Raw genomic sequence first — 14450 nt, 5'->3', positions numbered from 1 at the left:
GCATCGAACAGTCAAGTGAACTTCATGATTTCTTTAGTCGGGCGTAAAGCGACACCCAAATCTTCGTCTGTACTTCATCAGACAGAAGAATGCACTGCTTCGGACCGAAAACCGCACTGCATTGGACAGTCAAGTGAACTTCATGATTTCTTTGGTCGGGCGTAAATTTTCTCACACGAGTTTTTGTTGTCTTTTTTCAACATTTTTTACGAACGAGTGGACCGCAGAGACAAGGGCAAGTGAACTTCGACGTATATCAAAGTGAACGGCATTGCCTTTTATTTGTGTTGCATTGATATAGTGAACCACGGAGGAGTTTATAGTGAACCAAGCGAGAGAACAAAGTGAGCTTCAAAACATATATATCTTTTCTTTCTTTTTACACAAAAACACACACAACATACACACAAAATCAACACTGTCACCAGACGAACAGTGCTGCACTAGATCACACCTCAGGGGCATACTACACCTGCAAAGTCAGCCAAAATGGCCAATGGCAACCTGAGAGGTCGGTGGAGACCAGGAGTGACCATGCCCCTGAACTACATATTCCAAATAAAATAGGCTACTTGTGCCTGACGAGAGAGATGAAATTTTTTTCTATACAAATAAAAGAACAAAACGCCGCCCGCGCCAACAAACTTCACTCTGTGTCGAACCACGCTGCCGCAAACTAAATTTTGTGGAACTCCCCTCAACCAAAAAAGAAAGAAAGCAATCAGGTCCCCGGTGCCCGGGGAGTGGCTGGCGCGGCCAACCGTAGCGGCCACGCCGGCTAACACGCACGGCCGTGAGCACCGCACTAGAAGGTGCTGTTATACAAATTAACCTCTTTCGTGCCTCTTGCAATGAGCAAAACAACACCACACTAGATGAAGATGGTGAGTATGGCTTACCAAGAAGGAATCACCACAGCCCCGCTCGTCTTGCACAAAGAGTCTTGCAGAATACGAGTAACTTTGCTCTGCCTGTATGGCACAAAGCTGTGGTTGCTATTCAGCGCTTGCACGACATTCATCAAGGTATACATGGACTTGTTGCTGCTCGACAGAGCGGCCGCTCCCCTGCCGGTCTTCTGCTTGGGGTCCACATAGTCTGACACAAGAAGCAAACATAAGGCAGATGCCACATAGTAGTAGAGCCAGTGCTGGATGAGGTGCACGCAGGAGAGGATCACAAACCCGTGAGGCTGAGAAAATTGATCTTGGCCACAGCACGCTCTTTGCTGTCCTGGTCAGAGCTAGATATGTGAATGATGAGGCCTTGGTTCCCTCTGGTCGGTAGCTGGGTTCGCTGCTCGGCCGTGAGTGCCGCCCTGCAAGCGCCGCCCTGCTGCAGTGTGTTACTTCAGCCTTTTCTTTGGTTGGCACATATTGTTATTAATTATGCTACCTTGGTTTAAAGATAGGTGATTACTTGAGCGTGTCGATCATGTGAGTCGTGCCCTCTTGCAAAATAGTCTGTCTGCTGCACACCAAGCAGAATAGTTTTTCTGCTGTGCTATTATCTTGAGCTGTGCATGCGAGGGATGAAGCTCTCCTCAGTGGTAGGGAACTGGAACCAGAACTGTCTGTAATAGTGGCGACTTCTGAACAAGTATTTGATAGAGAATTTACACTTGAGACATCTGATGTGTTTGCTTGCTATGTACCTGTTTTTTGTGGTTGTCACTCTGAACGAGAGTACTCTTTTTTAACCTAATGTTTCTAGCAGAACATATGTAGGAAGAAACATTGATGCGATGCAGGACTTTGGGACTGAATCTAGCAAATACATGATGAGATATTTAGTAGCTAAATCAAAGTTATGCATCCGTTACCAGTAACACCTTATATGCAACTAAACAAGATAACTTGTGATCTGAGATAATGAGCATTGCAATCTACTAATTTCGTAGGTTTCTGTAACTCCCGTTTCTGCCTAGAAAAAAGAACCTATATCTCACTGAAAGCAAGTTCCCAGACATTCTTGCTAATGATTCTAATACTAAAATAAACTTGTGTTTCGCAACAACAACAACAACAAAAAGGCATGGTTTCAGCACAAAGAGTACTCCGTTGATGTCGTACCGAAGAAGGCTGGGTCTTCAGCCTATCTTGCACAACGGATCATCAGAGCAATCACTAGAAAAACATGGCAAAGATGCAAGAAATGATGGATGGGATCTTCCATTTTCTGCAGGGATTCGTCGGTCTCATCTACTCGATAGGTTCAGTGGGTTCGCTGCTCAGCCGTGAGTGCCGCACTGCAAGCGCCGCCCTGCCACACTGCATTGTGGGGGAGGAAAGTGAGCGATAGCAGCTGCTCATCGTAGAACTAGCTGGAGAGGATGAAAAGAACCCATCCGTCGCGAGATTACACTGACAACATCGACACCATGGATGATGAACGGGAGCAGAACCGTCTCTGATGCAGCACAAAGAAATTACCTGAGGTAGCGGGAGACGAGGCTGATGAATCCGGACTTCTCCTTGTCGCTGCACGCGACGCAACACCAAGAAATTAAGCAGGCGATCCAACAGGCAAGACAGACGTACAGATAAAGACACGCAGCAATGGGAGGGAGCGAGCGACCTGATCTGGCCGAGGCCGGCGAAGGCCTCCCGCAGCTTGGTGAGCTAGAGAGCGCTTGGAGCGTGTGTGAGGAGGGAGAGAGATGGGCTTGGGAATGGGTGGCGTGCTGCTTGCACACACACTTTGGACTGCACGGCGCCGGTGGGGCGTGCTGCGTGCCCCCACGTACTGGACTGCATGGCGCCGGTGGGGGGAGGGGTGCAGTTGATCTTGGATGGTCAACACATCTGCCGGCGAACTGCAGCGCGGAAGGGCGAATAGCACTGCACTGCACATCCGACCACGAGCCTCGTGCCACCGGACTGCAAGCAACGACCGCCGGTGGACTGGACATCCAGCCGCAACGCACTGATGCCCCAAGAGAACTGCAGCGATGTGCCCAAGTGAAATATAAAAAAAGCAAAAAACAATCGATGGGGAGGAGAGGATGCTCGAGGCCGGTGGTTGCGGCGTCATGGCTGACGACGAGGGAGGCCAGCAGAGGCAAGCGGTGGCCGGCAAACCTGCACGAAGATGGGGGCCGCGGCCGAGCTGCACGGGGGCCGCGACCGAGCTGCATGAGGTGGGGCGGCGCCGGAGCACCACGGATGGCGCAGATGAGGCCCTGGCCGGAGACCGCCACGAGGAGGAGAGAGCTCGTCCTCGGCGATTCAGGTGGGCGCGGTGTTGCTCAGGGAGGGAGGAACTCGGATCCGACACGGGATCCATGGGTCCGTGGCCGGTGAAGATGTGGTCGGGGTCGCACACCTCAAGGCGGTTGGGCGCGGAGAAGAAGCTGGCGGGGCGGCACCTGCTCACGGCGGCCAGGCGCGGAGAGGAAGGTGGTTCGGCGGTGCTGGCTTGCCGCGGCCGCGCACAGAGATGGAGGCGGCGGAGCGACGCTGGCTCGCGGCGGCCGGCTGTAGAGAGGAAGGTGGGGGGGTGGCTTGCGGTGGCGAGCGCGGAGAGGAAGGTGGCTCGGGGAGCCGCGCGACAGCGGCCTGGGAGTGGTGCTCCGGTGGCGGCTTTGGAAGAAGGTGGACGGGGGTTGGGCGGGGCGCGGCGGCGGCCTGGGTGGTGCTCTGGCGGCGCGGCAGAAGGTGGACGGGGGCGGGGCAGCGCGGCAGAAGATGGACGGGGCGGCGGCGACCTGGGGTGCTTCTCCGGTGGCGACGTGGTAGAAGGTGGAGGGTCGGTGGGTTATTTGGATCTGGGATGGCTTTTTGTTGACGTTAGGGTGGCTCAGTTCGCGGGTGTTATGAGAATAAGACTAGCTGTTATCAGAATAAGGTCTTAAGGGGGTGTTATCATAATAGACCCATCTTATATAGAGAGAGATGAAACCAAAGTATAAAAATATAGAATTAAAAATAGATAATGTAACAAAGATTTGATGCAAATATTTAGATAATGTAGCAACAGACGGTATATGTTCACAAATTTAGGCCATGCCGACCGTGGTAGGTTGAGATTGAACATACCGAGCGCTCCCTGAAGTCATCCGGAATGGTGAGATAGAACTTCGTTTCTGACTAGCCACGACCATAGTTGCCCGATTTGTGCTCGCACCGTGGACACATGATGAACAGCCACGAATCAGCTAGAACAAAAATGATTCCACGGCAATTTCCGCCGATTCATTAACAGCGACGGATGGACTGCGATAAGAGATGAGTGAATATTTCGCTAATTAAGTTGATTACCTTCTCCATGAGAAAAATCCCCGGCCCAATCCCGCAGAAAACCCCAGTCGATCAGAGTCTAGAATGTCGGTGCAGATAGGCGGCGGAAAGCGGTGTAGGCGAAATCCGGTGCCGTTTGGAGCGCGACCTACGCCCGCCGCCAACAGCCGTCAAGCTTAGGGCGTAGAGTTGCGGAGGAGTCCGCGGCGAGTGAGTGGGGACGAAGTGGGCAAGGGTTTTCTTTTCCTTTTGCATGTGTGAGTGAACACACGCGGTTCGCAGAGGCGCCGGAGATGAATCGTGTGCGATAGTAAATCACCGAGATTGAATGGGAATCCAAATTTCCTTTGTCCTTCATCCATGAGTTTTTTTTCTACGATGAACATAAACCCTTCTAATCACCGCATTCAAATTTGACACTTTTCCGAGTTCATTTACAATATTTAGGGGATTATGTGCATTTTGTAGGCATTAATGCACGTAATTCAAATTCAAACAATTGGTGCATGAAAGGATGGACAATGACGGTCTGGAAAAACCATACTCGTGGTATTTAGTAATTTCTCAAGCCTTTTACAAGGAATGGGTGGAGATTTAAATGGAATGCGTGGCAATAGTCAACGACAGATGCATCATTTACTGGGTTATCAACTATAGAACAATGAAATATGTGCTTGAAAAACATGACGGCTGGCATGGTGCCATGTATGGCCTCACCGTGCCCTGGTTAAAAGCTGAGAAGGTTTGATTTATGTCGTCATGCACGCCCTTCATAAATCGAACCATCACCGAGGAAGTTCAATGCTTTCGAGAGAGAAATCACCAAGATTGAGGGGGAATCCAAGTTTCTGTCCTAGTTTGTCATTCAGTTTTTTTCCAACGATCGACATAACGCCTCAAATGCAACGTGTTCAAATTTGACTTTTTTCGAACTCATTTACCATATTTAGGGGATTATGTGCATTTTCTAGGCATTAATTATGCACATAATTCAAATTCTAACAATCGGTGCATGAAAAGGTGCACAAGAACGGTCTGGAGAACCATGCTTGTGCTATTTAGTGCATTCTCATGCCTTTTACAAGGAATGGGAAGATATTTCAAGGAAATGTGTGGCAATAGTCAACCATAAACGCGTCGTTTACTGGGTTAACAACTATACAAAAATGAAATACATGCTTGGAAAAACATGACGCCTGGTGTGGTGCCATGGTATGACCTCACCGTGCCCTAGTAAAAATGTCGTCATGCACGCCTTTCATAAAACGAACTATCATCGAGGAAGTTTCATGGTTTCGAGGGGGAAACACCAAGATTGAAGGGGATCCAAATTTCCTTTGTCCTTTGTCCACGAGTTTTTTTCTATGATGAACATACAACCTGCAAATCACCGTGTCCAAATTTGGCACTTTTCCGGGTTCATTTGCCATATTTAGGGGATTATGTGCATTTTCTAGGCATTAATAGACATAATTCAAATCGAACAATCAGTGCATGAAAAGGTGCACAAGAACGGTCTGAAAAACCATGCTCGTGTTATTTAGTACATTCTCATGCCTTTTACAAGCAATGGGCAGATATTTCAAGGAAATGTGTAGCAATAGTCAACCATAAACGCGTCGTTTACTCGGTTAACAACTATACAAAAAATGAAACACATGGTTGGAAAACATGACGCCGGCGTGGTGCCATGGTATTGCCTCACCATGCCCTGGTAAAAATTGGAGAATGTTTTCCTTATGTCGTGATGTGCGCTTTTCATAAATCGAACTATCACCGAGGAAGTTTCATGGTTTCGAGGGGGAAATCACCAAGATTGAAGGGGGGTCCAAATTTCCTTTGTCCTTTGTCCATGAGTTTTTTTCTATGATGAACATACAACCTGCAAATCACCGTGTTCAAATTTGGCACTTTTCCGGGTTCATTTGCCATATTTCGGGGATTGTGTGCATTTCCTAGGCATTAATGCGCATAATTCAAGTTCAAACAATCGATGCATGAAAGGGTGCACAAGTACGGCCTAGAAAACCATGCTCGTGCCATTTAGTAAATTCTCATGCCTTTTACAAGGAATAATGGATAGATATTTCGATGAAATGTGTGGCAATAGTCAACCACAAATGTTTGTTTGTTGGGTTTTCAACTATAGAAAAAAATGAAATAAATGCTTAAAAAACATGACGCCTGGCATAGTGACATGGTATGACCTCACCATGCCGTGGTAAAAATTTGAGAAGGTTTGGCTTATGTCGTCATGCACGCCCTTCATAAATCGAACCATCGCCGAGGAAGTTCCATGCTTTTGAGAGGGAATATCCCCAAGATTGAAGGGGAATCCAAATTTCTGTCCTAGTTTGTCATTCAGCTTTTTCCAACGATCAACATACCCCTCAAATGCAACATGTTCAAATTTGACATTTTCTCGGGCTCATTTACCATATTTAGGGGATTATGTGCATTTTCTAGGAATTAATAGACATAATTCAAATTTGAACAATCGGTGCATGAAAAGGTGCACAAGAACAGTGTGGAAAACCATGCTCGTGTTATTTAGTGCATTCTCATGCCTTTTACAAGGAATGGGCAGATATTTCAAGGAAATGTGTGGCAATAGTCAACCATAAACGCGTCGTTTACTCGGTTAACAACTATACAAGAAATGAAACACATGGTTGGAAAACATGACGCCTGGCGTGGTGCCATGGTATGGCCTCACCATGCCCTGGTAAAAATTGGAGAATGTTTTCCTTATGCCATGATGCGCGCCTTTCATAAATCGAACCATCACCGAGGAAGTTTCATGGTTTCGAGGGGGAAATCACCAAGATTGAAGGGGGGTCCAAATTTCATTTATCCTTTGTCCACGAGTTTTTTTCTACGATGAACATACAACCTGCAAATCACCGTGTTCAAATTTGGCACTTTCCCGGGTTCATTTGCCATATTTAGGGGATTATGTGCATTTCCTAGGCATTAATGCGCATAATTCAAGTTCAAACAATCGGTGCATGAAAGGGTCCACAAGTACGGCCTAGAAAACCATGCTCGTTCCATTTAGTAAATTCTCATGCCTTTTACAAGGAATAATGGATAGATATTTCGATGAAATGTGTGGCAATAGTCAACCACAAATGTTTGTTTGTTGGGTTGTCAACTATAGAAAAAATGATATAAATGCTTAAGAAACATGACGCCTGGGATGGTGCCATGGTATGACCTCACCATGCCCTGATAAAAATTTGAGAAGGTTTGGCTTATGTCGTCATGCACGCCCTTCATAAATCGAACCATCACCGAGGAAGTTCCATGCTTTCGAGAGGGAAATCCCCAAGATTGAAGGGGAATCCAAATATTCTTTGTTCTTTGCCCTGGAGTTTTTTTCTACGAGAACATACATCCTGCAAATCACCATGTTCAAAATTGGCATTTTTCCGGGCTCATTTACCATATTTAGGAGATTATGTGCATTTTCTAGGCATTTAGCGCATATAAATCCAATCCAGCTACACGTGCACGGGTGTGATGTGAGGGACGTGGATTGTCGTTCGATCGCGGCGCATCCAACAGTGCACACGCGCGATCCGCGTGGCTGGGGTTCCGGCCAATCATAACGCAACACACTGTTTCCGGAAGGGACGGAGATGAACCCTGTGCGATAATGAACGAGCAAAATTGTAAGGGAAGCCAAATTTCTGTTGTCGTTTGTCGTTGAGCTCTTAAATACCACCGCACTGTACGGCTGCCTGGCCCCTCCATCCCAGACCTCTCTCCAGGCGTCGTCCATGGCACCGCGACGCACAGTAACTAGTATGGAAGCGATGGCATCCCGCTCCGCCGCGTTCCTCGCCGTCCGCGACCGCACACATGGTAAGGAAGCGATGGCATCTCGCCGCGCCGAGTTCATCGCCGCCGCCGACCAGACAGTTACATGGGCGGACTTTGAGGCTGCCATGGCCGAATGGGTGGCGGATCTAGAGGCGGCCAAAGCCGCACAGAAGGAGCGGAAAAGGCAGAAAGCAGTCAAGAAAAGAGAGTCCCGCCGCCGCAAGAAAAAAGAGGCGGCACGCCATGGTGAGGAGAGCTTGGCGGAGATCAAAGCACGGTGGGCTGCCACCTACAAGGTCGGGAAGGAGAACGCCGGCGTCTGGCCAGCATGCCCTGATGGCAGCATGTGAGAAGTAGTTTAAGTTTGTAGTATTAGAGCAAATTACCAGTAGTACTTTAAGTTTGTAGTATTAACGTACAATGTCGGTAATAGCATCCTTTGAGGGCTTTGAGCGTTGATTAGTATGTGTGCCCGTGTGCGGTTTTTTGCGTTAATCATTAGAAGATCACAAAACACACGGTTTCTATGTCGTACCCGTCTGCATTTTTTGCGTTAATGACCCATAAGTCAGTTACCTGTGCGATATTTCCTAATAAACCAGGCGTACCATTGACCAAAAAAATCAAGTACACGTGTACATTTTTTGGAGACGGGATCTGCCAACTTTCTTTTTTCTCGCACACGAGTATTTTACACGCTTCGTCTGCGTTGTGTGTTCCCCCCGCCCAAGTTTCAATTTTCGCACCAAAATTTTCATTAGGCGCGCGATTTCAGAATTTATTCCTCCAACCACATCCCCTTCCCCTCAGTATCCTCCCCCCTCCCTCGCGCCTCCCCCTACCGGCATCTCAAACCGCCACCGCCGCAACCACAGCTTCAACCACATCTACGTTCTGCTCGGATCTAGTCAGGTAATCCACCGATCTCTATCATGTCCCCGGCCTGATTGCTTAAATGGCGCCTGCGAAATATCCTCATGCCTCCAAATCCCCCCCAACAGGAGCTGATGGTGGTCCATGGCGCGATGGCCGCTGTGCGTGTTGACCCGGAGGAACACCTCGCCTCCGCCGCCAATGACATGGTGTAGGCTCTGGCCTAGATGAAGTCCCCCAGCGACTACCCCCCGGGACTTAACAGGTAAGATCTGACCAGCTAAATCTTACCAATACCACTTGCAACAGCTATGATTTGTACGGTTGATGTATTAAGCATGTTCGTGCCTTGTTTATTTCAGTACTGCACACTATATGATGTTCAAATATTACCATGTCTAGCTCAATTTCACCAATACCAGCAACAAACTTACAATACATGACTCATGATATCACTAGAGATGCTGCCCATTTGCTATTTTTAGTGGATGCTAACCCTGTTGTACTTAACATGCCTATCCATGTACTTATGCAGGGTCATAACGGCCGATGCTTTTGTTTGCCGTCGAGGTGAGCTGCATCCCATGTCTTACAGTATTTCACATAATTTGTGCAATTGCAGTTTAACTTCTACCATTTACTGGTTGCCTGTAGGTACACATGTCAGTGGCACTGATCCATGCTTCGACCCGGAGGAACAGCTCGCCTCCGTCATCGCTGACTTTTGGCGAGCTCTGGCCAACATGAAGTGCCCCAGCAACTACCTCTTGGGACTTACCAAGTATGTACTCACCAGTTCAATCTTACCAATACTAGTTCAAATAATGGCTATGTTCTGTACGGTCTATGTATTAAGCATGTTCTAGTAAACATGCCTAACACATTTTTGCTACTTTCCCTACCTTTTTATAGACATCTGGGCCATTCTCTGCTCTGGCAGCACCTGCCTTGTGATGTTTAACTATGCCAATTGCATTTTTATCAGTACCGATTTCAATGTCTATTAAGCCTGTTGCAATTAACAGTTGAATCCATTTTTAAACAGTTGTATTTCAATGGCTACAAACTTACAAAACATGACTTAGGATGTTGTTAAGCCTGTTGCAATTAACAGTTGTATCCATTTTTTAATCTATCCATTTGCTACCATGCTACTCTCCGCAATGAAGATATACTAGAGATGCTGCCACATTTGCTATTTTTGGTGGATGCTAACCCTGTTGTACTTAACATGCTGGTCCATGTACTTGCGCAGGGTCATAACAGCCGATGATGTTGTTTGCCGTCGAGGTTAGCTGCATCCCATGTCTTATAGTATTTCACATCATTTGTGCAATTGCAGTGTAACTTCTACCATTTACTGGTTGCCTGTAGGTACACATGTCAGTGGCACTGATCCACGCTTCGACCCGGAGGAACAGCTCGCCTCTGCCGCCGCTGACTTTGGGCGGGCTCTGGCCAAGATGAAGTGCCCCAACAACTACCTCACAGGACTTACCAAGTATGTACCCACCAGTTCAATCTTACCAATACCAGTTGCAATTAATGGCTATGTTTTGTACTGTCGATGTATTAAGCATGTTGTAGTAAACATGCCTAACACGTTTGAGCTATTTTCCCTACCTTTTTATAGACAACTGGGCCATTATCTACTCTGGCAGCACATGCCCTGTGATGTTTAACTCTGCCAATTGCATTTTTATCAGTACCGGTTTCAATGGCCATTAAGCCTGTTGCAACTAACAGTTGTATCCATTTTTAAAGAGTTGTATTTCAATGGTTACAAACTTACAAAACATGAATTAGGATGTTGTTAAGCCTGTTGCAATTAACAGTTGTATCCATTTTTTAATCCGTCCCTTTGCTACCGTGCTACTCTTTCGAAATGAAGATATCACTACAGATGCTGCCGTTTTATTACCATTTGCTATTTTTGGTGGATGTTAACCCTGTTGTAGTTAACATTGGCTTTCCATGTACTTACACAGGGCTACAATGGGCGATGCTGTTGTTTGCCGTCGAGGTTAGCTGCATCCCATGTCTTATACACCATCTATTCCTAAATATAAGTATTTTTAGAGATTCCAATATAGACTACATAAGGAGCAAAATGAGTGAATCTAGATTCTAATCTAAACTATATCTATAATTCTATATACATCCGTATGTAGTTCATATTGAAATCTCAAAAAAAATACTTGTACTTAGGAACATAGGTAGTTGTATTTTACATCATTTGTGCAATCTCAGTTTAGCTTCTAACATTTACTGGTTGCTTGTAGGTACATATATGAGCGGTACTGATCCACGCTTCGATCCCTTTTGCGTATGGGGCAATGAGATATTCATGAACAAGCGTCAAGTGAGGAAACTAAGAAAGATTGTTAGGCGAAAGAAACGGGTGATTGGAATTAAGCTCTTTATTTACACTTTGTCGAAGACAACAGTGAACTTTAGGATGGTAAGTAATGTGTTGCCTTTTCCCCCTGCCCACAACAAGTTACTCTATTAGACCTCAGTATCTGATATTTTTCTCTTTTCAGTGGTTTCCGAAGCTATTTACTGATGATTACCTTGCAAACTACATGACCGGAGTGGAGGCAACTAAGGTTAAAGTATATAATTCATGCTACCATGATAATGCTCTAGAAGTCTTCCTGAAGGCGGTGAAGGATGGGCGGGCGATCGTCACAAGGGGTTGGACAAAAGTGGTTCGTGCCTATGGCATGCAGGAAGGCACATTATGGGCATTCCGCTTCTTCAACACCGTCGGCAGTCAAAATGATTTACACTTGTCTCTTCACCTTTACCGCCTTTAAATACTGTGGTTCATCATAGTTAATTGCTGCCTAATCCTGTAATTACTGAACATATTGTACTGGCAATTTTATTTATGGATTCGTTGTTGAACCATTGTGCTGAGAATTTGAATTGCACGTTTCATATTTCAAAATTTCCAATTAGAATAATAAATTATAGGCAAAAATAAAAAGAGAACAGACGGTCATGGAACTTTGCAAACGGTTCTGGCAGTAAAAGCGCTTGTGATGGATAGCCCAATGCCACACAGTTTTCTACATCAAATCGTGTGTGATGTAGTTAATGAAAGCAAACAGTTAACCAAGGCAGAGCGTGTGTGATAGTTACACCTTTCACACACGAGCGTATACATAAAACTGTGTGGGATGTACATCCGAACGGAAACGTTTTCCCTGGATTGACTGTGTGGGATGTACATACGAATGGAAACGTATTCCTTGGATTGGCTGTGTGTGATATACATACGAACGGAAATGTTTTTCTGGGATTCACCGTGTGGGATGTACATACCTACGGAAATGATTTTCTCGGATTACCGTGTGGGATGTACATACCTACGGAAATGATTGGGTTTTGATGCCTCGCCCGATCGCACACGGCCCTAGCCTGGGTCCCAGGAGGGCCTATCCCCGACGATTTCTGGGTCGTGTGGGAAGGACACTATCGCAAACACTCACTTGGCGACGGTTCCAAATGCCGTCGCGGAAAGGGGTTAAAAACCGTTTGTTTAGGACCAACGCGTACCAGTGCTAGTATCCATGATTCAACCCATTATGATTAAACATGTTTGCAATAAAAATTAGAGATTATAGTTTCTCATGCCAGGCATAAGTAGCTGGGAGTGGATAATGATTTATCTTGGATATCAACATTGCGTTAAAATTATTGTGATGTAATATGATGATATGGTATCCTCCTCTGAATGTTCGAATGGCTTGACTTGGTACATGTTCATGTATGTAGTTGAATCAAAACCAACATAGCCTCTATGATATTTATGTTCATGGTGTTCATATCCTACTCATGCTAGTGTCTAATGTTACTTATGCATAATGCATGTTTATGACCGTTGTTGCTCTCTAGCTGGCTGCTTCTCAATCTAATTGCTAGCCTTCGCCTGTACTAATTGGGAATTCTGCTTGTACATCAAAAACCTTGAACCCAAAGTTATTCCAGATGAGTCCACCATACCTACCTATATGCGGTATTACCCTGCCGTCCCAAGTAAATTTGCATGTGCCACCTCTAAAAACTTCTAATAAATATCCTTTTTGTGTGCCTGGATCATTCATGGAACGACAGGAGGTGGTCGGTATCCTCCGTGCTAAGTGGGTTATTCTTAGGTCGAGTGTTTATTCACTCGCCATTGCACGAGAAAAGGGCGGTAATAGGGATGCCCAGTCCCAAACTGCAAACAGAAAAAGCTTACAAATAATCAAACAAAAACTCCCAATGCAGTCAAAACCTTTACTTTTATCGCTTGGGAACCGCCACTAGCGTGCTTAGCATGGAGATGTTGATAACTAATGGTCATGAAGTAAATGAGAAGGGTGCATGTCTCAAAATATCATTTATCTTTGTTTAAAAATTTGAGCTTTGGCACCTCTGCAAATCACTGCTTCCCTCTGCGAAGGGACTATCTATTTACTTTTATGTTGTGTCATCACCTTCTAAAACAAGCGCCAGAACCTGAGAGCACTCCTGTCATGACTTATGCATTGTGTGTAGCTAATGTTGGGTGCATCATGACTAGATCTTGTCTACCATGAATTACAATGTTTAGTCGCTGCTTGAACTTTGGAGGTGCTCTGCATTTATGTTTTGCGGTCTCAGAAAGGGCTAGTGAGATACCACTATTGTCATATTATATCATGGTTGTTTTGACAACGTGTTGCCATTTGAGATATCTTATTATTGCTCGCTAGCTGATTATGTCATTGATATGAGTTAATATAATCTTTAAGAGTTATTGTTGGCATGGTTAGTTATAATGTTGGCTGAAAACCTGGGTGCTGTTTAAGCTTATTTATGCAAACAAGAGCAAAAGATTTCGTAAAAGTTTTTCTTTTTCACTTTCAGTTTATCAACTGAATTGCTTGAGGACAAGCAAAGGTTTAAGCTTGGGGGAGTTGATACGTCTCCAACGTATCTACTTTTCCTAATGCTTTTCCTCTTGTTTTGGACTCTAATTTGCATGATTTGAATGAAACTAACCCTGGACTGAATTTGTTTTTAGCAAACTACCATGGTGTTGTTTTTGTGCAGAAATAAAAGTTCTCGGAATGGAACGAAACTTTGCGAGGATTTTTTATACGATAAATAAGAATTTCTGGAGCCAAGATCCATTGGAGAGGGGCACTTGGGTGGGCACAACCCACCAGGGCGCGCCCCCCTCTCCTAGCGCGCCCAGGTGGGTTGTCCCCACCTGGTGGCCCCGCAGACCCTGAAACCGACGCTATAAAATCCTATTTTTTCCAGAAAAAATCGAGGAGAAAGAATTATCGCGATCCACGAGACGGAGCCGCCGTCACCTCCTGTTCTTCATCGGGAGGCTAGATCTGGAGTCCGTTTGGGGCTCCGGGGAGGGGGATCTTCGTTCTTCGTCATCACCAACCCTTCTCCATCGCCAATTCCACGATGCTCTCCACCGGGAGTGAGTAATTCCTTCGTAGGCTCGCTGGTCGGTGAGGTGTT

At 45.8% G+C, this 14450-nt stretch overlaps 1 protein-coding gene across 1 annotated transcript; it reads right to left on the bottom strand.

The window, feature by feature from the left end:
* Positions 1 to 357: 357 nt before the first annotated feature.
* LOC123049124 (uncharacterized) lies at positions 358 to 3747 on the bottom strand. Its single transcript, XM_044472115.1, has 4 exons — positions 2578 to 3747; positions 1420 to 2480; positions 1185 to 1332; positions 358 to 1098 (listed from the first exon to the last, which is right to left on the bottom strand). Exons 1-2 carry the CDS (start codon positions 3283 to 3285, stop codon positions 2202 to 2204), a joined length of 987 nt encoding a protein of 328 aa, XP_044328050.1. The 5' UTR covers positions 3286 to 3747; the 3' UTR covers positions 358 to 1098; positions 1185 to 1332; positions 1420 to 2201.
* Between the last annotated feature and the right edge of the window lie 10703 nt (positions 3748 to 14450).

Source organism: Triticum aestivum, chromosome 2D (genome assembly GCF_018294505.1).
Source record: "Triticum aestivum cultivar Chinese Spring chromosome 2D, IWGSC CS RefSeq v2.1, whole genome shotgun sequence".
Classification (NCBI taxonomy): domain Eukaryota; kingdom Viridiplantae; phylum Streptophyta; class Magnoliopsida; order Poales; family Poaceae; genus Triticum; species Triticum aestivum.
The sequence above is the reverse complement of the archived record's forward strand: the minus strand, read 5'-3'. Positions and strand labels throughout refer to the sequence as shown.